At 32.4% G+C, this 27,973-nt stretch overlaps 1 protein-coding gene across 1 annotated transcript; it reads left to right on the top strand.

Annotated features, from left to right (window-relative positions):
• Positions 1-55: 55 nt before the first annotated feature.
• LOC132734641 (nicotinamide phosphoribosyltransferase-like) lies at positions 56-27,061 on the top strand. The gene is given in 11 exon segments (XM_060721432.1): positions 56-112; positions 3,406-3,471; positions 3,473-3,577; positions 3,580-3,639; positions 13,570-13,698; positions 15,646-15,804; positions 16,555-16,685; positions 18,100-18,322; positions 18,905-19,165; positions 20,939-21,064; positions 21,364-27,061. Coding segments are annotated over 11 exon segments (1,443 nt in total). The 3' UTR covers positions 21,490-27,061.
• Positions 27,062-27,973: the final 912 nt, after the last annotated feature.

Raw genomic sequence — 27,973 nt, 5'->3', positions numbered from 1 at the left:
CCCTGATTAATATTTGTTGCTATGACGTCACAAGTACTTTACTGAAGCGTACAAAATGGCGTACCAAGCGGCAGGAACAGATAATATTCTTCTTGTAACCGATTCTTACAAGGTAATTATCGTGTTTTGCTTTTCCATATATCGTCAAAATAACACTAATGATTTTTTGTATTGATAATTGTAACTGTCATGCCTTTCTAAAGTAATGTAACTTAGTTTTCTTCCTATTTTAAGTATTTTAATTTCATAAACTTTCGATTTGACTTGTTGTCTTTTCCGCTGCATCGGCAAAATAATAAGTTAATTTTCAATCATTTTTCGAAGAAAGTACTTTTTGTATCAAAATGTGCTGATCTAAAGATAATACCGTTATAGTGAAAAAAAAATCGTTACTCACTACTCAGAGGGAGATTGTAGAATCTACATGTTGTAATGCGTCATGAAAGTGAAAGTAGAAAATTTATGCATTCACATAGCATAAATCTAGATATCTCTGCATTTGATGATCTGTGTAACATTGATGTATTTATATGAATGATAGTGTCATTGAAATATTCTGTGATTCAAAGCAATGTATTTATATGTACTTCTACTTCTACATCATACTGCTTTAAAATCGTTTACGATCACTCTAAGCAGGTATACATTGTACATTGTACATTAAAGAGACAGCTATGAGATACAAGGGAATCCGGGAACCAGTCCCTCGCTTGTATTGAATAGACCCCTTGGTTCTTTTACATGCCCAGTGTATAGCACTGATACATGTGAGGAATACCTGGATTTCTTACCAGTACGTACACCTCTAGGTACATGAAGGTGGGAAACTCTGAAAGTGTCTCTGAAAAATCCCAAGGGTGTAACCCCAGATCGAACCTGGGAACTCAGGAGTGATAATCAGTGGTTTAACCAACTGAGCTTTGTATGATAGTGTCATTGAAATATTCTGTGATTCAAAGCAAGCAGCAATTAATTTGTACCATTGATTGTCTATAAGTCTACTTAGTCAAAATATATTGACATGCCAAAGCTTGATTCTGTAATATTTTCGTTCCGGGGCAGAATCACGCTTTTGGAGGCAAGATATTGCCCAGACACGAAAATAGCACAATATCTCGTCGCGCAGTACATTTAGTTAGACTAGTTTATAGTGAACATGCTCAATTAATATGCAGCAACATCAATCTGATTAAAATCAGCCCTGAATAAAGCTCTGCTTTTATATGTGACCGTGACCAAATACAAAGTCATTTCTGGTGATATTTTACACATCCAATCATTGGCGCGCTTTCATAATTTTGAAGCCATGTGTTTTCTAATTTTAACCCTGGGAAAAATCAACTCTGAGTAGGTCTTTTTCACGATTTCGAGAACAAACATGGCGTTGTCAATATACTGATATAGCCAACAGGTAAACTGGCAAAACAATCTAGCCATAAAAAATTGACTATTATTTCAAGTTAATTTGCTTAAAATTACTTCAAACATTTTTTTTCTAACAAAAATCAACAAGTTGTTTAACTTCCAAGGATACCGATATTTCTTCTAATGCCTGTGTAAAAACTGGTTTGAGTGCATGGCTAAAAATAGCTTTCTCAGGAAATCTGAATTATAAAGAAGGCTAAACATATACGGTTGTCATCAGATCTACATAAAAGGAATCAGTAGATCTGAACTTTAGTCAGATTGGACACAGCATGTACAATGAATAGCCCTATATACATGTACTTACCCCTAGCCTGATCAATAACTGATTCGTTCGGAGTTATTCTATATCTGTAGAACATACTGAATTGCAGCACATTAATAATATAAAATTAACTGACTATTCTCTAAGGAGATTGCCAGAAGGCAGAGAAAGTTATTTTGTGACCTTTTTTAAAAGAAAAACCAATGGTAAGGTGTGGTGGCTACATAATAACGATGTAAATACCAGAAAATTCTGAAACGCTTTACAATTGAATTTGCAGTTTTATCATTGTTTAACTTTTATACCTGTTTTAATGATAGCAGTAAGAGACATGTTATTTTCATAAAATTACAAATGTATAATGACATTGTGAATTGTTAACATGTATGACTGCCATCTAAACATTTTTTCTGACCATGTTTTATCATTACTACTATGAAATAGTTATGTAAATGAACATAATGAGTTCTGCTCTAAGGTGCCTGAAATGGAGGGGCATCTGAGGTCTTCCTCCACCAGTAAAGCTGGAAAGTTACCATTGGAAGTCTTGTGTGTTGGTGCGATGTAAAACCCAACCAAAATAAAGATAAGATGTTAATATGGCATATTTTAAAATGTGTCATTTTAACAGGGCACCTGGTTCTGTGTATGTTTTGGGTGAATTTTCTTTATTTCTAAGCATTTTATTTAATGAGTCAAAATTATAAAAAAATTTAATCTTAATCAGAAAAATTTCTATGAATTAATGCATCAGTATTGTTTCTATTGATCGCAGTTCTGTCAAAATTTTATGCCATATATGATAAAATTGATTAATCATTTCATCAATGACATTACAGACATAAAATGTGACTAAATCCATTGAAAACTTGCACTAAATAATTCCCCAACGTTTGACACGGTGCACTTATTTTCTTAAATTGCAAAGCCATGTTCATGTTTTTTTTTCTTTTTATATATTAAATTCAAATAATTCACTGATGATTGAATATGAACAGCATATCAATGACAAAGGGAAAAAATTGTTTTTTGCATATCAGCAAAAAAAAGGGTTTTTTTTAAAAAAAGTTAAGTAAAAGTCAGGAAAGGGTTGTTTTTTAGCAACAGCTCTTGAAACTGAATGAAAAGAAGAATAAATCCACAGAGCTGTGTTATGCTATGTCTTCTTTAAGGGGTTTGATAATTATGACCCTTACATTCAACTTTAGAGAAGCAAAGATATGAAAATCACAGGTGTGATCGGCACATTTGATGATAAATGTTCACAACAGAAACCAATGTTATATGGGGTCCTCTTGGAAGGTAAAAGGTCAAGGACACAGAAGCTAGCTATGGAGACATTTTTTTCTTTCTCAAGCAAGCCTTTATTTATTGAACAATATCTTAGACACAGGGGCATTGTGTAGACCTCAAGGCTTGCATAGAGTATAGATGGGGGTCAAGGACACTGAAGCTATAATTAGAATTTTCTGCATTACTTTATAGAGTCTTTATATCTTAGACATTAAGTCCTAATACCTATTGACCTACCGGTATATATATGAGTATATATTTTCATTCATTTGGGGTCAAAGTAACAAAATGGCTAAAAATAAATGTTTCTTCTTTTCCTCATTAAACTGTAATTATTAGCTTGTCTGTTGGCAGAACAGGGAGAGCTTTTGTACTCACCCGGGCATGGGCGGTGTCATTCATCAATAATATTTCATTTACAGGTTACACATCATATGCAATATCCACCAAATACTACAAATGTGTACTCCTACTTTGAAAGTCGTGGCGGGGAAGTTTGAGAAAACCGTCTTCTTCGGTCTACAGTACATCATCAAGCGATGGTTGTGTGGTAAGGTTGTTACGGAAGAGAAAATCCAGGAAGCAAAGGAGTTATATACCATAAACACTTTATGAAAGATCATTTTAATGTTGATGGATGGAGATATATTTTAGAGGTAAGGAAAATAATTATCTAAGTAGTTTTGAATTGAACCAAGAATATGAATCTTATAAAGTTATCGAGAAGAGGAAGACGGCATCTTCAATCACTTTTAACTTACATCCCATCTAGGACTTTAAATTGTGTCAAGTTAGGATCTATACATTAGTGACATACATGTTAAGGGCATTCCTTCACCTTTAAAGGAACATGCCTCAAGAATTTTGCAATTTTCATGAAAAAGCGGGGTCGTCATTTGCCGAACGATGTCTATTTCCGAACAATATATATGCGGTCGTAAAAATAACAGTAAGGTTGCGTTTTTTAAAGTTTTTTGGCGCGAAATATTTGAACATAATTGTTTGCTTCCGGTTGTTTACAATTCCAAGGTCGTCCTGTCATCTTTAAAAGCAAAAGATATCATCGAGGTAAGTCCTATAAATTTTGTCAATATTTAGCCGTACATGCTAAGGAGAAATGCTGACGTAGATAAGCGATGCAAAGTTTTGTATTTTGTGTTTAAATGTAAACATGTATGAAAGTATGTAGATGTACCCCTTCCCCACCCATCTAAATTAGAATGTTCTAGAATAGACAGACGTAGATCTTGCCACGTGGTTGTTCGGAATTATCCTCTCACTTTTTAACCCGAGGGTCTAATTCCGAACAAATAAGAAAACACAAAAACATTCAAAAAAGGCTAGAGGACTAATTTGTATTTAATAGTTTAAGTAAATTATAAATAAATAAAATCTAAAATAAATAAATAAATAAATAGATAAATAATAAATAATTAATCAATAAATAAATTAAAACAATCAAAAAAGTTGGTTAATGAATGAAAAAATAATTCATTAATAAATTAACTCATTCATTCATATCTCACAGGTAACATGAGCCGTTCTATCGGTGCAAAGTCGTATACCCCGGATGTGCTGGCAGAGGCTGCCAAGCTTGTTCAGGGTGGGAGCCTTACGTTAAGTTGTGCGGCCAAGTCGTACGGGATACCGAAAACGACTCTGCAATGATAAAATCAAGGTATTTTAGAACAATTTTATGAATAAATAAGTACGTTTCATCGGGTCATTGTAGTTTGCGAACAAAGCAGGCCAGTTAATATAATTCCTAATTCTAGCTAGTAATTTGTTCAAACGCCCATTTAAATGTCGTTTAATTATTATTGTTTTATAAATGACAGTAAAAGATTAATTTTTTATCATTAATGAAAATGGTTCTCAGTGCACTATTGTTTATTATCCTTGTTCATATCACACTCCTACTTGTTTTAGGGAAGATACGCAACAAACGAAACAGGTCCCCGCACTGTCCTCGCCGGCTGAGGAGACCCGCCTGGGCAGAATGGGCAGTCAGCATGTCCAGGATCGGCTGATGGAGGACGAGGCAGGAACTGTTGACCACGGTAAAGAAGATCCTTGATGACGATGGTCGTAAGACGCCCTTTAAAGACAATCGACCCGGCAAAGATTGGTACAGGGGCTTCGTCAAGCGTCACCCTGAGCTGACGGAAAGAGCGCCCATGCAGCTCGGAAAGAAAAGAGCAGTGATAACGCCATCAAAAATCTCAAATTGTTCTCAGAGTTAGAGTTCTTTGTAAACAATGAGTTGAATGACCATGCCTATTGTCTGATCCGTCTCGTTTGTATAATTGCTGACGAGTCCGGGTTTCCACTATGTCCTAAAAGTGGACGAATCATTGCCATGAAAGGGGCAAAAAAAATGTTTATAACTGTTCAAGTAGTAATAAAACTCAAATAACTGTGTTGGCCTGTGTTAGTGCTATTGGACACTACATAAAAGCCAATGATTGTATATCCTGGCGAGCGTGTGAGGGCTGATATTCTTGAAGGTTTTCAGGAGGCTGCAATAGGTCGTTCTCCGAATGGGTGGATGGAGTCTGAATTATTTTGACCTGGATAACGGACGTGTTTATACCCGACTTAGACGAGCGTCAAGTCAAACGTCCAATCTTACTATTGGTTGACGGCCACTCAACACATGTGTCTTTAGAGGTGTCGGATGTGTGTAAGGCAAATGGCATTCACGTGTTTTGTCTACTTGAGCACGCCTCACACTTTGATACAGCCGCTTGATCTTCGGGTTTTCGGGGTATTAAAAGAAAACTGGAGTCAGGCTGTGAGAGATTTTCAAATTGAGAATATCCCGAATACAGTTACGAAGAGGACTTTTGCTCAAGTATTTAAGGGCGCCTGGGAACGGGTCAGCCACCCACTGAGAACGCAATATTGGCATTTAAGTATGCCGGCCTTTTCCCTTTAAATAGAGACATTGTTCTGAAAACAGCAAAAATGGAACCATCGACAATCTACAGCTCAAAGCTTAACGCACCAAAAGCTACACCTGCTGGGGTTCAAATGAATGTGCAGCCTGACTTACCTCCAGATGTACAGCTGGACGTGCAGCAAGCTGTACAACAGGAAGGGCAGCAAACTGTACAGTCGGACGTGCAGCAAGCTGTACAACCGGAAGTGCAGAAAACCTTACAGTCAACGTGCAGCAAGCTGTACAACCGGAAGTGCAACAAACTGTACAGTCTGACATGCAGCAAGCTGTACAACCGGAAGTGCAGGAAACTGTACCGTCAGGCGTGCAGCAAGCTGTACACTCGGAAGTGCAGCAAACTGTACAGTCGGACGTGCAGCAAGCTGTACAACCGGAAGTACAGCAAACTGTACAGTCGGACGTGCAGCAAGCTGTACAACCGGAAGTGCAGCAAACTGTACAGTCGGACGTGCAGCAAGCTGTACAACCGGACGTGCAGAAAGCTGTTCAACCAGAAATACAGCAAACTGTACAGTCGGACGTGCAGCAAGCTGTACAACCAGTAGTGAAGCAAGTTGCACTACCGGAAGTGCAGCAAGTTGCACTGCCGGATGTGAGTCAAGCTGTTACAGCCCGACGAACAGATAGATCTACAGTTTGTCGCGAACCCACAGACATCCTTGCAGCAATCGCCATTTTCGAAACACCTAGCAATGCCAAAACCCAGAACTGAAAAGAAAACGATTAAAAAAAATTAAGTTGCCGAAGGCAGTTACTGGTAAGGCATTTAGAAAGATAATGCTAGAAAAGAAAGCCACTTAAAGAGCAAAATGAACGCGAAAAGCAAGAAAAGAAAACTAGAACGTGAACGAAAACGCAAAGAGAGAGATGAGGAAAAACAAAGGAAACAAAAAGAAAGGGAGGAAAAAAAGCGGCAAAGAGAAATTGAGAAAGCAGAAAAACTAAAAAGAAAGGCACTAGCAGAAAAAGTAAATCAACATTTAGCAAAACGAAAAAGAAATGACGTATCTAGCAGCTCCGATTCGGGGTCTGATTTTCAAACGAATGACGACTCGGAATATGAATGTGACATTGACAGAATGAAATGTTTCAAGTGCGGTGAACTTTACAATGACGATAACCCGCTGGTATGGATCTCGTGTGACAACTGCCCTCGTTTATTCCACAGGAAATGCACAGACATTGATTTCAGTGGAATGGACGAGGAAGACATCGCAAGTTTCCCATTTGAGTGTCTGTACTGCTGAAAAATAGTTGCACGAGATCGAAAAACAGTGAACTTGATAGATACATATCGTCTCTGGTTGTGTTTGGTCACATCCATACTCCGAGGTCATCGTTTGTGTTTAAGACAATTAAAATATTGTTGTTATAATTATGTTTAAAGATATTGAATGAATTATCTTGTTTAAATTGTTTAGATTAAACGAAATTAGATAAATTAGTTATTTTTAAAAAGCCCGTCATGTTCGGAAATAGACACCGTTTGTGTTCGAGTGACCCGCACTGTTCGGAAAATGCACGCAGTCACAAGAGTTTTTCTGAGCGCGATTTTCCTACTTACTGTTTATCATGAGCAAATGCCATATGTCTTGTTTGAAAGGTTAAAGGTCAGACAATGTGTGCATAATATTATTAGTTCGGAATTAGACATCTGCTCCTTATTATAAGCAGCGAACCTTAGGTGTTCGGAAATGCCCGACCCCGCTCTAATGAGTGAAAATCATGCCAAGTGTACCTAAAATGTGATTAAATCTAAAATTCTGACAAAATTTAAGCTATACATAACTAATATGTATATTTTAAATATATATATATTTCTGAGACTTGATTTTTTGTTTGAAATTTTCTTTGCTCATCTTGAGGAAGATATGACCGTGTCAGTGTCAACATGACCTAAACTTCCAACTTTACTCTTACCATGCTAAATATCAAAAATGGACTGGTCCATCTTCCAATCTGGACAATACCATTTATCTTTCAAAACCTGTCTAAAAACCTGTCTAACAATTCTAAGTTTCCATAATGCACACAGATCAGGGGAACCAAGAAATCAAAGGGTCATATCTGCGAATAGAGATATTCAATATTACTTATTTATCAAATATTTTGATCTTTAGATGCAAGGAAAATTTTTAATTTAATCTGATATCCAGACTCTTAAGTTATATTTTCTTCTGGAGCAGTATTTCCTTTGTTTTTCCGATTTTTCCTGATTTTAACACATTTTTGGTCATACCTCTGTGCTCGGTCAATCTAACCAGTAATTATCATCATTCATGATGTCTGAATTGGCTGTGAGAGAAAAATGACCATTATACATAATGTCTGAGATCAGTTGTCATGAAGAAATTTCGCCTTTGCCCAAGGATTAAACCAGCGACCCTTGATTACAAATCCTATGCATTCCCAATTCTTTAGCATGCATAATATAATACCGGTTATGTAATGTGAGGAGCCTAGAATAATGAACTGGTATGTGAACACAAAAAGAAGTGTGTCTATATTAAGTTTGTGGTAAACAAAAGTCAAGGTTACAAACAGGAAACATGTAAATGGGTGAATAAATTTTATTCAGAAGTATTTATTGAATTGATTTTGTAATGGCAAAGGGTTTTCACCTATTGAAATAACAAACTTTTATGATGAACTAATTCTAAAGCTAGTCATAAAGTCTATGGGTGGTTGAAAGTTATTGTCCAATAATGGTTATCAAGTGTTCTACAGTGGTTTATCAATGATATAGGACGGGTTGAAAATGCCTCAGACAGGTTGAAAATTTGTCACTGAAGAAAATTCCTTTTTTTTTCAAATAATTTAGTGTCAGTTTAAGTGTTTTTTCTGTCAGACCTAATTTTTATTGAAACTTGGTAATAGTTTTTGTTTGACCATTTATTTATTCAATGTCATAATACATTTGTATTGCATTAAAGTAATTATTAATATTAAAGCTATATATCTGTTATTTTTAGTTACTGAACAAAATTGTTGTTTTAATTTTGAAAAAAAAAAAAATTCTGAAATGCTTGAATGAAAGAAATATGTTTGTATATTTCCTTAGGAAAGAATGGCTCATCCATGAAATTATTGCTAAATGGTTAAGGGTTTAAGACGCTCAAATTACCAATTGACATGTTCAAAACTTCAACTTAAAAACATGACAAATCCATTATACAAAAGTAACGGGATATGCTTTTAAAGCAGCATGCCTCCAAATTCATGCTTTTTTCATGAAAATTTAAAAATGTATTTAAAAGTTATAATATATTATAAAATGATGAAGGAAAAATTTACACATTGCAAACAGCACTTGCTATCCAGGTAATTTACCAAAAAGTGGTCAAGATAAGCCCCTTACTGCGTTAGTTGATTACCTTACTAGCGGCTTAGTAACAGTCAGTAGTAGAGATATTTTAATAAATACTTCAAAATCAGTCCTTTATCACCCATATAAACATGTAATTTAACGCTTGAATCTTAAATCTGTTTACTTTTCTTAAACTTTTAGTAGTGTGTCATTTTTCTCAAGTTTGATTTTCTTGAGATATTTTGGCTCATCAGGGGGCATGCAGCTTTAAAGATTATATGTCCATTTTACATATACAACCATCGAAAGTCTAAAATTGAGTGTAATCTAAGTATGGTTAAAATGCAGATCACAATTATGTTTAATTGTGTAATAAGAAGCACCCTCGTAATATTACACTGTTCCATTCAATATTGATTTGTAAGATACCCGATATATTGTAAACTTTCTAAAGTAGACATTATTGAATATTGATTTTATGATCGTCTTTGGTAAATGTATACAAAATCAAAAAGCTTAAACTGTTTCTTTCAATGTAAGGTCATTCATTAAGTGTAATATTATTTCGTTTTCCCATTTAAACGGGTATTAGTATTTGTTTCAAAGATTTTTCCGTAGATATTAGTTTGGATGGTATTATCCCTTTTTGATTATTATATGATTAATATCATTTGGCATCAAATACCTTGTTTAGTAAACATTTATTAAGAAGATACCTTTATGTAAATCTACACAGTTTCTTTCTAAACATTAGCTACTGCAGTATTGACCACTTTTTGACCAAAAAAAAAAAATGATAAAAAAAAATTTCAATGTGAAATGGTTGCATCTTAAATTTTCTAAGCCCTTAAACTTCCTGAACAAGATGTGAATTAAGCCTTAGTCAACCAGTATAGAGCCAGGCCAATCAGCACATCCATGCAGTGATTTTCCTCCTTTAATATATTATATAGTATGATTTCAACTGATTATGATAGGTAATAGAAAGAGCTCCGAAACACGAGGCTATCTGATTTGTACGAGGGGGCATAGCCCCCGAGTATTAATCAGATTGCCGAGTGTTTTGATGTTCTTTCTCTTTTGTATCATAGTCAAACATATAAACACGTTCCCTGTTGTCACAATATGAAACCTTAACTCTGCCTTGTATTAATCTCTTAATGTGACCTCTTCCCAATTGAAATTTTCTTTAAAATCATGCAGTTGTCCATAAAATCTGAACCTACAGACGCTTTTTTACTTCCAAAATTAGCAATTTTAGTGATAATATTTCCCAAAATCAAGAAGCCTTATTTATCAAGAGGCGAAGGCCTCCTCAAGAGGCGAAGGCCTCTTCACATTTATTAAGTGAGTAATACCACGGCTGTGCAGTCTCACCTGCAGATTTTATACTGTTGCATCTTAAAAGCTGATATTATATGTTTCATTTGTGAATTGATGCAGTATCTATTTAAGTATTGAAATCCCTGAACATTTGAATGGACTGACAGTTCCAAATTTAAAGATAGGAAATAAGACTGGAAAATCCCATCAAATACACAAATTCAGCAACAAAACATATACCCTACGTATTTTTGTGAAATCATGCACTAGCCAATGCCTCTGTTTGAATTAGTTATTCCTTTGAGAACAGTTGACTACTGGAATGGTTCACTAGAAGCTTACAGTCTGTAATATTATCCGCCAGTGTATAGTCAATGTCAACCTTTTAGGTTATTGTAAACTCATTACAATTTAAAGAAGGAAAGGTTAAGTTAGTAAAGTGTATTGAACCTGTAGTTGAAAGGGACTCCACTAAAGTTTTTTGACATGACATGACTGGAAATATCTTTTTCCAAGATTTATGTACAATTTTTATGTAGGTCTAGACAAATAACTTGTGTGCCTATTTTCAGATCTAGTTTTCCAGAACAATCATTTTTATTGTGCCAAGTAACCCGATAATAAAATGTGTAACTTGACTTTTTTACTCTGATCAGGCTAAGAAGTCAGCACAAGAATTCAGTATTCAATTTAATTCTGGGTATATTTCTTAATTATCCTTTTGCAGATGTTTCCACCTTTAGGTGACAATTAATACGCCCTTCGTAGGGTTAATAGTGTCAAGAGGTGAAAGTCAAAATAATTTGCAATTATTCTTTTCAATTTTATGATTTATTTTGCATGAACGATAAACGACCCGCGAGGCCCATATATATCCATCAGAATTTAAAAGAGTGGGACAGTCTTTTTATATTCTTGTCTGAGATTTATATTTTTTTTCCTCCTCATTTTTCAATATCAACTGTTGGTCATAATCAATATGATAACAGTATTAAACTGTTGGTGTTTTGAAATATATAGTTAAGTCTGCTCATGGAAAAAATGAGCATAATGTCACTTAAAATTCTTCACTTGATCTATGTAAGACTTTCAAATTTTATGTTTTTAGGCTTTTTTTACCTCAGTGGAGCCCCTTTAATAATATTTTATTGCTACTATATATGACATAAAATGTGAATATTACTAAAAGAATTTTGTCATATAATAATGTGTTAATCTACTATGTATTACAATATTATCAACTGTTTACAGCTCTAACAAAGTCTGGATTTCATAATAAAATACACATTTCAGAATAAATACAAATAACTGAGACGTAACAAAAAACCTCACCAAAAAATAAAACAACAACAACAAAAAAACCCATATGAATTGTTGCACCTTTTACAACTTGAGTGCTAAAAAGATTGCTTTTATGCTTTTAAGGTGCCTGGGTATAAATTAATTTTTAGAATTATTCAGATGGTGTCTAAGTGCAATTTTAAAGTTACAAATGAACTGCATACTATATATTAATTATGTAATTTTTGTACTTGGTTGACCTAATAGCGTCCATAAAATACTACTTGCAGTTGCATTCTGAAATTGAAAGGAACTGTTTTTCGAGAAAATTAATCTTGTAAATTAAATGTTCTTGCTTTGAGATACGATGAATTCATAATATACATTTTGTAATTTGAATTGATCTGTTAGTTTATTGATTTCTTATTGATTTTTACAGCATTACTTGCCAAGTGCATTTGATTGTTCACCTTCAGATTTTATTTGAAGCTTTATTACTCTGCAATGTATGATTAATTGATTATTACAAATATGTAGATTGCAGTGATTTTGAGATTATAGTTTTAACGTAAGTCTGCCAACATCAATGGCTCTACCCATAGTAATGTCATTATTAATACCTGAATTAAGTTTACCTGTCCCTCTGTTTGTCTATTTATGGACTTGATGTACCCAGCCTATACTGGCCCCTAAATGACATTTATCTTCAAGGTCAAATGTTCAAATTCCAGAAATTTCTCTACAATTTTTTTTTTACAGATTGAGGATAGGGACCATTTGTTTTCATGAACAAAATAACACTAATTCAGTTAATGTAATGAAATTATTCAGTTTATATAATGAAATTATTCAGTTTATATAATGAAATTATTAAGTTTATGCAATGAAATTATTAAGTTTATGCAATGAAATTATTTAGTTTGTATTTAATGAAACTATTCTGCACTTTATGTATTCAGTTAGTGTAATGAAGTTATTCAGTTAGTGTAATGAAGTTATTCAGTTAGTGTAATGAAGTTATTCAGTTAGTGCAATGAAGTTATTCAGTTAGTGTAATGAAGTTATTCAGTTAGTGTAATGAAGTTATTCAGTTAGTGTAATGAAGTTATTCAGTTAGTGTAATGAAGTTATTCAGTTTATATAATGAAATTATTCAGTTTATATAATGAAATTATTCAGTTTATGTAATGAAATTATTCAGTTAATGTAATGAAATTATTCAGTTAATGTAATGAAACTATTCAGTTCATGTTAATGAAATTATTCAGTTCATGTTAATGAAATTATTCAGTTCATGTAATGAAATTATTCAGTTCATGTAATGAAATTGTTCAGTTCATGTAATGAAATTATTCAGTTTATATAATGAAATTATTCAGTTTATATAATGAAATTATTCAGTTCATGTTAATGAAATTATTCAGTTCATGTTAATGAAATTATTCAGTTCATGTAATGAAATTATTCAGTTCATGTTAATGAAATTATTCAGTTCATGTTAATGAAATTGTAGAACTATAGCAATCTTCCATTGTGTCAGAAAATGTTTTTTTTAACTACATGTACCTTAAATAGGGAAAGAAGAAGAATAAGAAGAAGATGAGGAAGAAGTTACATTAAAAGAAATATTGCCCAGTTTGCAAAGACAATTGTTGTGTTAAACTTGTATTTTCTTGGTCTTGTTGCATTATTTTCTATTTTTGTCTCTTTCAGACATACGACGGTCATCTACCAATAAGGATTAAATCTGTACCCGAAGGAATGGTCGTCCCATATAAAAATGTTCTGTTCACAGTAGAAAATACAGATCCTAAATGCCATTGGCTAACAAATTACTTTGAGGTAAATTGCTTGTGACATTGTTTTTTTCCAGTTATAAATTATGCATGAATTAGTCATAAAAATGGGTTGAATTGGTTTGAAATATAATATGTGAGACAAAAAGTGCATTTTGCTTCAACAGAGGAAGGATATACATGTTTTATATACATGTATATAATAATTTTTGCGTGTATTTTTTGTAAGATATAGTTCCTTTTTGTCCCCTTTTCAGACCATTCCTTTTTACATAGGCCTGAAGTGCTTCCAAATTCTTGAGCTTAGCGAAAACAGTCTTGAAGTTGTATTATAATTTCAAGGTCATTAATTTTGCTGGGCTCTAGAATTCACAGGGTGAACAAAAATAGGCAGCAATTTACAACCAAGCCCCAGCATAATACCAAGATTTAAACATAATGTATTCCTCACCTTTACCAACTGAGCTACCAGCTTGTTGATAATTTGTCGATAATATTTTTTTCCCCCAATTTTCAAAAGTAATAATGTCCCGTCTCAATGAAATTGACGTCGGTGTTGTGATGCAATTAACTGTTGTTTATTATTTACTTTGTTGCTTGTTTTATTAACTCTTGTTGCTTGTGCAGTCAATATTAACTCTTGTTACTACCATTTCATTCAGCCAAGAGTCAAAACTTGTAGAAAAAGAAAGTCAATAGGCAAACACTGTATCATTCTGCATTTATTCTAGAAAATCTAATATACATGTACAAGTACGGAGTAGTGAAATACTGGTTTGTACTGTATGGAATTGTCAATGTCCTTGACTAGAAATTCATTGATTTTTGCCTGATTGCAAGAAGTAATTATTGGACTGCACAGGGATGTCTTTGATGTTTGCATGTTCAATTGAAATGATTTTCCAATTACTGTGGTTCACGGCTTACCTTGATATATACAGACTGTTCCAAAGATATGTGTACGTTGAAATATTTTTACAAAAATATTAAATATATGTACAGTAGAGGATATTCAAGTTTTTTCTTAAAATTCAGGATTTATTTTCATGGAGTGGTATGAAAATAAATATTTCACCAGTGGCAGTAGGCCACGAGTACGAGTGTAAATATGATAATTTTCATATCATTAGATGAAAATAAATCATGTATTTATAGTTTCTGACATTTTAATTTGAAAGACTCATAACGCCGTACATTTTGTGTTTTGGCTAAATTTATTAGAAAGTAAGCCTGGAAAGATTCCAGTGAAAATACGGAAAATAATATGTTTCACTGCAGAGAAAAATTAATTTTTACGATGAAAATACTGAAAAATGAAAAAGTGCATTTTATTTCATCAATATTTCAATATAAGTATATAATAAATAATGGGCTTTACCTTCTCTAATCATTGTTCAATTCAAGGGATAATAATATTAACCCTGACCATGCTAGATTTCTTAAACTGACTAATGTCCATCTTGAACTCTGGACAAAACCAATATACATTTTTATGGAAAATTTTGAAATATGAACTGACTGAATTGATAGCAAACAGTTAGTTCATATTTTGAAATTTTCCCTTAAAATGATGAATGGTTTGATACGAAAGATGGGCAGGTCAATTTGAAATATAAAGCATGGTAATGTTAAGATTACCCTTTAATTTCTTAGAAAATTGAAGTTGTTTTTTGACTAACCTTTGTAAAGGAACTCTACTGAGGTCTTAATAAAGCCTTAAAATATTTAATTTGAATTTCTTACATAAATCAGCTGGGACACTCAAAACAATAAGGTATGCAAAAGATAATTAAGAAAATGATATCAGAAATAAGCTCAAAATCTTATTTTTGTGCTATTCTGAGTTCGATTTTAACCTTAGTGGGGTCCCTTTAATATTGAGATTATTTTGTCTGCTTTGTTTAGACATGTACCATTATCTGCCCCTTTTATTAAGTACTAAAAATGTTAATGAACAAATACTGAAGGATTTTTATGATATTTCTATTTTTAGACACTGTTGGTTCAGGTCTGGTACCCGATGACTGTTGCCACCAACTCTAGGTACCAGAAAGAGATCATTGCCAAATACCTTGATGAAACTGCTGAAACTCTCGAGAAACTGCCATTTATGTTACATGACTTTGGTTTCAGAGGATCGTCTTCTGTAGAGGTATATACATGAATTATGAATAGTATTTATATGATATTTTATTTATGCATTGGATATACATGTAAATAAAATTGTTTAGTTGTATCTGATTGTAATTAAGTGTAATTTGTTACATTTTTGACAAGCTCTGGAATGCATTCATTTTAAAAATTCATTTTGTTTATGATACATTTTCTAGGAGTCACGGGTATTTCTGAAAAACACAGGTTTGATTTTACAGTACACAAATTTAACTTGGTTTAGACACTCACTGATTCAGTTTGACCATAGTAGGCAACGTCAGTAGGTAGTGACATTACATTGCTCTGACACTTATGTTCATGCTTTTGTTACTAATACTAGGTTCCTTATATGTATAGGGTGAGCATGGGATTAGTATTAAAGTATTCGAGGGGTTGCTGATTTAATCCTCAGGCATGACAACATTTTTCTTTTATGTCATCTCGGACATCGAGACAAATGATAATTTGAGCTGCGCCATGACAAAACCAACATAATGGGTTTGCGACCAGCATGGATCTAGACCAGCCTGCGCATCCGCGCAGTCTGATCAGGATCCATGCTGTTTGCTATAAGTTTCTTTACTTGTTATAGGGTCTGTAAACGAACAGCATGGAACCTGATCAGACTGCGTGGATGCGCAGGCTGGTCTGGATCCATGCTGGTCGCAAACCCACTATGTTGATTTTGTCATGACACGGCTCAATTTTATCTCTAACAACTGATTAAAAAATTATGTATATATTTCAGTCTGCAGGTATCGGAGGGTGTTCACATTTAGTAAACTTTATGGGCACAGATACGATAGCTGGGATTACTACGGCCAGAAGATATTACGGTTGTGACATCGCTGGATTCTCTATACCAGCTGCTGAACACAGGTTTCTTACCCTTTCTTACCCTTTTACCTGCTAAATCTGTGTAATGGATTTGTCCAGTTTTGAATTTGGAACAGTCCATTCAATCTTAAATGGTTGTTTCCATCTTTCCTTCATGACTAAACCATTTATCATTTAAGGGAAGTTTTTATAATAGGTATTGAATGAGAATAACAAAATGTGTAGATTATCATCAGATGGGACAGATGTGCTGGTTGACCTTTGTCTGCACTGTTTGAGTGGGTCGAATCAGTTGCTACTATCAGATTTAGAGACTTTCAATATCAATATACAAAAACTGAGCAACAAAGAGTATACAACCTGGATCCAAGGTTATAAAAGAAATTCCCAGAGCTCAAATTCAGGTCTGAAGTAGTTTATTGATGAGAAACTGCCACAGAACACTCACTGAACGATGAAAATCCTGAAATTTAGGACAGAACTCGGGCCGTAGGGCTGCCCTGGTCAGACTGCAGGGATATGCTGGCTGGTTACCTGTAAAAGCTGGAAAGTGACCTATACAACTTTCACAATATAAGTGTGATGAAAATTGTATTAGTTTTTAATTACCCTTAAAATAGATTTTTAGGCATCTGACCCCTGTCTAAATGATATGTGTGAGCTGTTGCTATGCTAGAAAATGATATTTTTGAAAATGATATAATATTTTACATAGATTTAGTATCAGGACTAAATTAGGGTAGTGTCCCTTCACTGGTATGATGGTGCAGCATAAATATGATCCAGTCTCTTAGAAGTTTATTACTCAGAAATAAATTGAAAATTGTAAACTATATTTGTGTTATTCTTAGCCAAATTTGAGTGAGAAGCATTGCAACTCTTTTTAATTAAGGTCATTTTACAAAATTAGAATAATTATTCTGGAAAAACATAGCCAGTGAATAATCTGAAATTTTACGTGGAGAACTACATCAAATGTAACATTATTCTTAGAAAATTATCGCTACTCCCATCATGTCAAAAAACCTCAGTGTAGTCAAGATATTTCAGTGAGACAGTGCTTCAAAGTTGAGCATTTTGTCAAGTGCCACTCGATTATACCTTAATTTATATTCCTAACAGAAAATTGAAACAGCTGTTTAAATCTATCACATACTAAATTTTCATAAATGAGATTCTGAATCAGCACTAAATGTGATTGTATTACAGCACTATTTGTGTTGTATTTCAGCAGTAAATATGACTGTATTTCAGCACTATTTGTGTTTTATTTCAGCAGTAAATATGACTGTATTTCAGCGCTATTTGTGTTGTATTTCAGCAGTAAATATGACTGTATTACAGCACTATTTGTGTTGTATTTCAGCACTAAATATGACTGTATTTCAGCACTATTTTTGTTGTATTTCAGCACTAAATATGATTGTATTACAGCACTAGTTGTATTGTATTTCAGCACTATTACTACTTGGGGTAAAGATGGTGAAGTTGAAGCATTCCGCAATATGTTGACAAGATTTCCTGATGGTTTGGTAGCCTGTGTAAGTGACAGTTACAACATCTGGGATGCCTGTGAGAAAGTTTGGGGAGGTAAACTGAAGAGCTTGGTTGAACAGCGAAAAAATGGTTCCCTGGTGGTGCGCCCCGATTCTGGTGACCCTCCAACCGTTGTTGTTCAGGTAAGCACTAATTATTGAAAAATGATTTTGGGAATCCCTATTACAACTTTATTTTGGTAAAGAACAACATTAAGTATTGTTAGTTGTTATTTTGATATGGAAATCCGTTAAATGATGGACAGTTTGAAGGAGAATAAGCCTTAAAATATAAAGTTATGATGGTTAATAAAACAGTTAACCATGAGCAAAACCTAAATTGGGAGCATTTAGAATTTGCTAAAAGATTGCTTTTGAAGATTTTGATATTTCTAGACACATTTTCAAACCACTTGCCTGCCCCTCACCACTGTGGGTTCGAACCCCAACAGGGACTTTTGGATCTTTTTTATCTGTTCATGCCTGAAATAATGCAAAGTAGGACACCTGCCAGGGGTCTTCCTCCATCAGTAAAGCTGGAATTTGCCATATAACCTATACTGTGCTTATGTGATGTAAAACCCAACAAAAAAAACCCAATATTTTTGAATTTACAGCATTTGGGCTTTAGATGCTTTACCATTTTAAAATGCAGTGACTTTAGTTACTGGATAGGTTTTGTCATATGTTTGTCTTTACTTGTATTATATCAAAATAATTTTGCAGGTTTTAGATATACTAGCGAAATGTTTCGGAAAGTCGCTGAACAAGAAGGGTTACTATTTATTGCCGCCATATATTCGTGTGATACAAGGAGATGGGATAAGTTACGAGACTTTGGGAGCTATCTTAGAGAACATGAAAATAAATAAATGGAGCGCAGAGAATCTTGCCTTTGGAAGTGGTGGAGCATTGCTGCAAAGATTGGATAGGGATACACAGAAATGTGCTTTTAAATGCAGTTACGCAGTGTGTAATGGAAAAGAGGTATGGTATACTTTGGGATTATTTTGATATGAAGATATTTTTGCCATGGCCTTTTGACAATAATTCTATAATCATTTGCTGAGTAAACAATAAAATATCTTAATTTTTAGCATTTGCTGTTAAAATTTTCCATATCAGGCTAAAAATAAAAAATAGAACACCCAAGCTTTTATCTGGATTTAATCAATGTCATGTACATATCTTTCTGGACACATGATACTGAAGTGTGGACAAATTAGGTAATTTTGATACCCTCCTTGATGAACCTCAGATATAAATGTAAACATAGTCAGAAATAAACAAACTAGTTGCTTAGTTAGAAGAAGAACCTAGCTATTATTTGTCAAATGCTTTAAAATTGTGAAATCTGGTTGGAAAAATGTTTTAAAAACGTGTCCAGTTGATCCTCAACCAGTAAATAGCTGCAATAGTGTTATGACGTCTAGATGTGAAGATAATGTACTATGAAAAAATATCTAAGTACTTTAACTCTTACTAAATTGTTAAAGAAGTCTTGCAAAAAAATGAAGAGTTGCTTCCCTTTAGAAATAATACAAATGAGAGGTGTCAGGCTCTCTTTATGATGCTTCTTGATAAAAAAATATAAAAAAATTGGTGTCTGTTTTTACACTGAGTAGTGAATATAATGTAAATGTGGATCCAATTTATTTCTTTGATATGATATTTGTCTAAACAATATGGTTTTCAACATTTCATAGATCAATTCACATCAATAAAGACTGCTGTTATTAATTAAAGAATTTTTATAAACATTAATTCATTTAAGCATCATTCTGCCAGAGCTTAACTGTTTATTTACATTTTATGTGCCTGAGATATTTCCAGGAATTCCAGGAATTTACTATTAAACTTGGATGCATATGTTTCAATTTATGTTTAAAGAATATAGAAAATCTTTACTATTTTTGAAGAAAATGTATCATGGTTAGACAAAATTGATTTTTTCTTCCAACCTTAAAACAAAATTATGATTAAAATGTCCCCAATAAAACCAAATAAGTTATATGTTATAATTTTTTATTAGAAAGATGGGTATATACCCTCATTACCATACAGATTAGCATGGTATATTGAGTGGTAAAAGCATACACATCTTATTGGCAGTGAAATAATATAATTGGATTTTATGATATACAGTATAACCTGTGTAGATTAACATCCTTTGGGAGACAAAGACTTTGGTTGTTTCTGAGAGGTGTGGCTCTAGAGAGGTTACATTTTAGAGGTTACATTTTAGTGAGGTCAAATTTTAGTGAGGTTAAAGTTTGGTGAGGTTAAATTTTAGAGAGGTTAAATTTAATCTGAATGTTTTTTTTGGAAGAAATATTACTGTTGTTGTCATAAGGAGGTTATTACTTTGAAGAAGACTGCTTTGCAGAGGTTATACAGTTTATTCATTGCATAAAAAAATGCTGAGACTAAAAGGTTATGGTCACTGACTTTGAATCTCTTAGCCCTTACAGCTGTATGAGTTGGACTCCGGCCAGGGACTTTTGATACTCTCATATGAGGAAACCGTCCAACTGGCTATCTATTTGGGTGCCTGGTTGTTCCCTACATTATACATAGAGGGGCATCTGAGATCTTCCAAAGATCTTCCTCAACCAGTATAGCTGGAAAGTTGGCCTTAATAGTGTTGCTGTGGATTGAAACCTAACCCCAAAACAATAAAAAAAATAAAAATAAAAGAAATAGATTATTCTTGTCTATCCAGTATAAATTATATATTCTTTACCTGTATTATTCAAATAGGTGAACGTCTACAAAGCTCCAATTACTGATCCTGGTAAGAAGAGCAAGAAAGGACGTCTGACATTAGAGAAGACGAAGGATGGGAATTTTGTCACTGTAGAAGAAGGGGCAGGAGATGTCAAAAAGGTATTGTGTAAACATACATTGTAAAACTTTGTGCGTAAATAAATTATATAACTCATAGAGTGGTTACCCTGGTTAGATAATTGTAGAGGGGTCCATATTTGCCTTTTTTGGGTCAGTAGGTCAAAGGTCAAGGTCAGCTTTATGTTGGTTGACATTGGTTCCTTGTTCTAACTGCACATTTATGAGATTTAAAAGGGGGGTTTGTATGTAAGATCTTTTTGTTAACAATATATTTGTTTAATAAATCAAAATATTAGAATGTTAGTTAAGATTGAAAATTGTTGTTTTTTCTTTTCCAGGATATTCTAGAAACTGTATTTGAGAATGGTAAATTGTTAAAAGACTTCTCATTTGATGAAGTTAGAGCTAACGCCGAGATTGACCTAGTTAACCAGAGAAAGAAAGAAAAGTCGGACAGTCAATAACAAGCTATATAATGATGCCTCGATAGCTTGATAGTAACATCACACTCATGTAGAGATCAACAGATTGTATGCCAGAAATTGTGAACAAGTTATGAATGAATGAAGAAAAAACTACCATCTTGAAACATGCCCTATTCAATGTGAAACAATATCAAAACATATCACTTTTGGATGCAAAATTTTTCATGCTTTTAGAACAAGTACAACAAAAGGGAAAACGTTTTACCCTTTCAGGATGAAATTCTTAAGTTAGATTTCTGAAAATAATTTCTATTCAAATACATATATATTGTAACTGTTGCTTTTATGCTTTTATGAACTTTGAAAAATATGGTATACATCTCGAAGCGATCTAGAAAAAGTAACTGTTTGTGGTGTCCAAAATTCATTTATACTGTAAAATAAGTAATTTTTGTGGTGTCAAAATTGTGTTAAATCAACATTTTTGATTTATTGACAAGGTCAAATATTGGCAAATTTCTACTTACAGTTCAGTTAAATTAATATGAAATATAAATACCAATCAAACACTAATATGAAACATAAATACCTATCAACACTTTTTTTGCAACTTCAGTTTGTGAATTTAGCAAATTTTAATCCCTTACGAAAATTTCTTATTTTACCATATCGGCAAGTTAAGTAAAAAATATCTTTGTTCAGGTTAAAAAGCAAAATTAATGTCTTCAAAATAATGAAAGTAATTAAAATTCAAAATTAAAGAGTTGTTACAAATGTTTAAGAGAATAATAAGGAAAAAATGTTTGTTTCTTATTATAGTAACACGTGAATAGTAATTGTAGTATAAAGAATTTTATTGTATGAATAAACTTGTATGAATAATCTAGTACTGCTATGATACTGACCAGTATACAGACACTACTGTTGTTGTACATGTCAGTTTGTTGTTATGGTATGTAGAAAACATGTTGTAATATTTTGTTGTCTTTTTTGAAAAAAAAATTCTTGAACAGTGAGTGAAGAATATAGTTATTGTCATTAACAAGAGCCAATGTTATATAAATTGAATTTGAAAACCAGTCTTAAATTCTAGCAGCTGATTGGCTAATTTTTGAATTTTGAATTGAAATTGGCCAATAGTAGAGCTGCATTAAGAGACTGGTTTCCAATTTTAGTAATGCAGTCTTGCTGCAAGCACTTTTGTGAAGATCTCTTTCAGGACCAACTACATAAGAGCACCATGCCTTTGTGAGTATGAGTAAATGCCTATGAATCATAAATTGTTTTATTTACAAATAAAAAGCCATATATTTATAAATTCATATACATGTACATGTATTATGATATATTTTCAAACGCATATATGTGTCATTCTTTTCATTGTACGGACTTGTGGTTTTGCACTTCCTTGGAGATTCTGCTACTATCAGGGACATCTAGAGATAAGAATTTGTCATTTGTTACACTCCAAATAAATTTCTATATTGATCTTAAATATGACCAGTTGTTTTTTCTAAAAGCCTTCTGTGAAGAAAGGCCAATAAAATAAAAATCTGTCAATAATGCTTACCATTTAAGGTTCTTTTTTGTTGAACGAATGAGGAAAATTGCCTGTGTTTAGACAATTTTGTCCATGTGCGTAGCATAATATTGAGAGCATGTGATTTGTTGCTGTCACTTGCAGAGAAATTGGCGATTACTGGTCAGTTATCCAGGAAAGCCAATTAGGCGGACCCACGGCCAAGATATAACAACAAGCCTCAAACAAGCTTTTAAATTCAAAGTAATTTTATTTTGTTAAGCATATTTGTGGTGAAAAGTGTATTTTTTGTATATTTGCTCTAAAGTCCTCCTACCATTGCATTGAAAATTCCCTGCCATTGTTATCATTCTACACTTAAACATTGTCAGATAGATATTGCTGGATGTAGCAGCAAGTCTCCAGATGTGTGTAAAATAAATCTTCGAAAAAATCACTTTGAGAAAAATATTATTTACAGTCTTACAAATGTCAATCTAATTAAAATCATAAAATCATGATTGTCGCTCCACTACACTTTGCTTACAGTAACGGAGCGAAAAACGATGATCTGATTTTAATGAGATTGAAGAAATGTTTGACAAATATTCAAAATTCAGGCAAAACTTCGACTGTATTATCTAAAATATTTGACAGAATTTTGTATTTTTATCACCAGATTTTTTCCTGTCACTAATGTCCCGACACACATCTGGAGTTGTGTTGTTTCACGTCTTTTTATCATATGCTCAAAATATGGCAGCACCCTGTAGTTCACATGTCCAAACCTTGCAATATGCCATTATAGATATTATATTGCCCCCCTTTTTAATCATAAACTGTACATTTATATATCACTTGCATGTGTGTATACACGCCATTAGTACGATGCCTGAAGAAAATATTGTTTTCATTCTTACATTACCAATTACCATGAAGAAAATTGAACATCTAGAAAGTAAAATGTAAAGGCTTTATAGCTTGAATATTACATTGTTTTAAATCGTTAGATGTTAGTTTAAACCTTTTTACAAGGTTGACAGGGTCTTTTTTAGATGGATTATTTATATACAGTAGAACTTCTATGTGTCCAACTTTGATTAGAAGATTTTTTTTGTTATGCCTTTTGTAACTCACTGGTAAATGTTGATGGCGTGAGATTTTGTCATTGAGATGAGACCTGAATTCATAAGTCGAAGGCCTGATGTCAGCAAGTACCTTCAACTTTGAATTTACAAAGTTCTACTTTATATATTATGTTAGTTATCTACTTTATGTTTTCTTATTACCTTAGTTATGAGTATCTTTTTTTTTTTTAACTAATTTACCTGAAATACATTTATAGCACAGTTTAAAGGCACATTATGCCTCGGAAACTAATTTATTTTACTTCTTTCGTAAAGGCAAACATAAATTTTGTAATGTTTAAATCACGGTTTTAGAGAATGTTAAATGCTTGTTACCTGAAGAAATTAGTGATAAATGTGAAATAATTTGTCAATAAAGTAGCAAAATGTAAACAAAGTAGTATTTTGACTTCCGTGCAAAAATACTAAATCACTAAAATGTACTTTAATTGCCATAAAGCAACAGAATAAAAGTTCACCAACATTAAAAGGCTTTTGATAAATAGAAATAAAAGAATGTATGAGGCATAATGGGCCTTTATTTGATTTTTGAGGTTAAATAACTCCTGTGCTTTTTTTTCCAAGTATAACATTCCTGAAATGAAAAATTATTCATGAATGGGTAAAGACTTGTAATTTTTGGATATATGTTACTCTAATTTTTATTGTTAGTTTAATAAAAGAAGGAACTGTAACTGCGAAAGTCAAGTACATAAATTTTTATGGTAAAGAAAATTTACTATGAAAGCAAGGAAAATTTACTATTAAAGTAAAGAAAATTAACTAAAAAGTGAAGAATATTATGAAAACAATAAAAATTAACAAAGAAAATGAAAACATTGACTAAAATTGACAGTAAATATATTAATCAACATTTACTATGAAAGTAAAAATATTAACTAACATTAACTATGAAAGTAACAACATTAACAAATATTATATATGAAAGTAAAGGGGAAAAACTATGCAGAGTTATGTTTTGTTTTTGTTCTGTCAACTTATATCTATTTTTTATCTATCAGTTAACTATCACGTAATCTGAGAGGTCTGGTGTGCAGGAATATATTGTTGTTTTGAATATATATTTTTGTGAAGTCCTACAAACATAGCCGTATTTCTTAGCCACAGAAATAGTATCAAAATTCTTCCATCTTCTAATTAATATGATAGCCTATTTATTGTATATATTTGGTAATTTATAGTAATATATATATATATGTGTGTGTATTTTAATAACTGATCATATTTAAGGCACATTGTGCCTGTTAAATAAATACATTTTTTCCTAGTTGAAAAGGACAAGTATGTGTTAATAATGTTTTTAAAAAAAAACTTGAAAGTGTACAAAATTGTACATGTACCACTTCATGGAATATATATTTTAAGTATATCCGATGTTACTTAATTGTTTAAGTTTGAAGTGCTTAGAACAGTTCTATTATGTTTGTAAGGAGTTTATGTCCTGAAATAATATAAAAGTTTAATATATTTCCATTTGTTATAAAGAATAGAGAGATGTATAAATGTTTGTGTAATATTTGTCTAAATACTTGCCTTTATATATATAATTGGTTAGAGAAAGTTATGACAAAAGTACACATTCTATTCTATGTATTTGCACATTTTGTAACCAGAATTAACTGTTGGCCAAAAGAATCTGTCTGTAGCCATTTTTTATGTATTAGAATTAGAATAAAAGGGTGGGATATAATTTTTTTTGTTAAAGGGACACCACTGAGGTTTTTGAAGTGACAGGACTGGAATTACTGTTTTTGAGATCAATATTCCTTTTGATGTAGATCAAAACCAAAAACTTATGTGCAAAATTTCAGAATATTTACTCGCTCTGTTTTTTCCAGAATGATTATTTTTATTATGAAAAATGACCCAAAATTGAAAAGCATTGCAATGTTTTTCACTTAAATTGGGCTTAGAAAAACACAACAATACAATTTTCATTTTATTTTTTAGTATTTTTCTTATTAACTTTTGCATTTCTGTCTGTTTTAAGTACCCCAGCTGATCTGTGTAAGAAATTGAAATTTTATGCTTTTATGCTTTTGAACCTCAGTGGAGTACCTTTAAGAACATTTGGGTTAAAAAAATAGTTTGAACTCCTGAAACATATGTATATGATGTTGTAAAATTTTAGGGATATGGAAATAGGAGCATTCTGAATGTTGAAACAAACAGTTTCTTTTTGCCTTAAAGTTAAATTTCAAAATATTTTGAACATGTATTTTATTTTATTTTTTCTCTATTTTCATACACATTTTTATAATATTTTTTCCTATTTTTTTATACAATTTACTCTCATAATTGTATGATATATGTTTACTGAACTGTTTTGTTAACATGTTATGACATACTTTTAAAGAAGTACACTTTTAGTTAAAATCTTCAAAAATCAAATTGAAGAAAAATATATGTATAGCCTAGAAAAAAAATATCTAAATATTCCAAAATCTATTATGATTCTACCTTTTACTGACAGAGTTAGGTTTTTCTTGCAAGAAATTCGTCTAATTTCTTAGGGTAGTCAGTGCATTGGGCTATATTAAAATACTTCAATTGTACAAAATTTTACATATGAGGACAATTTTCATAAAGTTCCATTGAAATTAACAGAAATATGGAAGCGAGCTCCTTAAAAAGTACAGATGTGACACTTTGGTATTCTATTTAGGCTCTTGAAGTCTTTATTTTATTTCATAAGGTCTTACAACTCCATTTAAGTGCAGAAAAGTGAATATGATGCTTTTGATTTTTGGAAACCAAAATTGGTATGCTTGCCACTAATATTTTGTCAGCACTGCCTAAAATCAGTTAAATAGTTAAAAAATGTTTTATTGTTATTTTCTGTAGCCTATGGTGTAATATAGATTCATTATATAGGATACTCACATTTTCCGTCTCTCAGATTGTTAGGCGATTACCTCTATGCTAATAAAATTAATCTTAATTACTGGGTTTGTCTGTTTGTTTTGTTTTTCTTTTGCATGAGATTGACTTTTAAGATGTTGCTGTATAGCTAATCATAGTCACAAAATTTGTTACTTCGCTAGCTCCCATGGAGTTTAGAGAATGTCAAAGACAGAGGTTTTATAATAATATATATTTTTAGCTCTACTTTTTTTGAAAACAAAAATATAGAGGTATTGTTACAGTCAATGGTGGCGTTGCCATTGCCGTCCGCAAACATTAACCTTGACCATAACATTTTAAGTTCTTAGTGTATTGTCTTCATACTTGGCCACAACAACCCTTGGGACAAGACATTTAAGCGGACCACACTAACCTTGACCTTCGTTTGTAAATGACCTTGATCTTCAAGATAAAATGTCTAAATTTTGCTTAATTTTTGCAGATATTTGTTATTAGTGTGGCTATAACTTTGTTGCTTTAGAATGGATTGCCTTCAAACTTGAACAGAATAATCTTCTAGGATAGACCTTTAAGTTAACCAGACAGGCCTTGACCTTCACTCATAAATGACCGTGAAAGTCAATGTATTTAAATTTTCATATTTTTGCTGTAACTGGCTATAACTTTGATAAGACACAACATTCTGTAGGATATGACCTTCATGTATATCAAACTCAAAATGATATTGACCTTGAAGGTTAAATTCTTGAAATTTGACTGATTTTTGGTATTATTGACTGTACCTATGAAAATTATAAGTTGATTATGGTCATACTTGAACAAAACATCCTTTAGGATAAGACCTTCTTAAATGTTGAACTTATTGAATTTTGGTTTAATTGTCAGAATTTTGTTATTTATGTACGATTTGATTTATACTTGGACTAAAGAATACCTGTTTCCAAACAAACATTTTGAATGATTTAGATGTGACCTTGATCTTTAATTGACC

The sequence above is a fragment of the Ruditapes philippinarum genome, unplaced genomic scaffold (genome assembly GCF_026571515.1).
Source record: "Ruditapes philippinarum isolate M1 unplaced genomic scaffold, ASM2657151v2 ctg1892_1_1_1_1, whole genome shotgun sequence".
NCBI lineage: Eukaryota > Metazoa > Mollusca > Bivalvia > Venerida > Veneridae > Ruditapes > Ruditapes philippinarum.
This window is presented reverse-complemented; position numbering and strand designations above follow the sequence as displayed.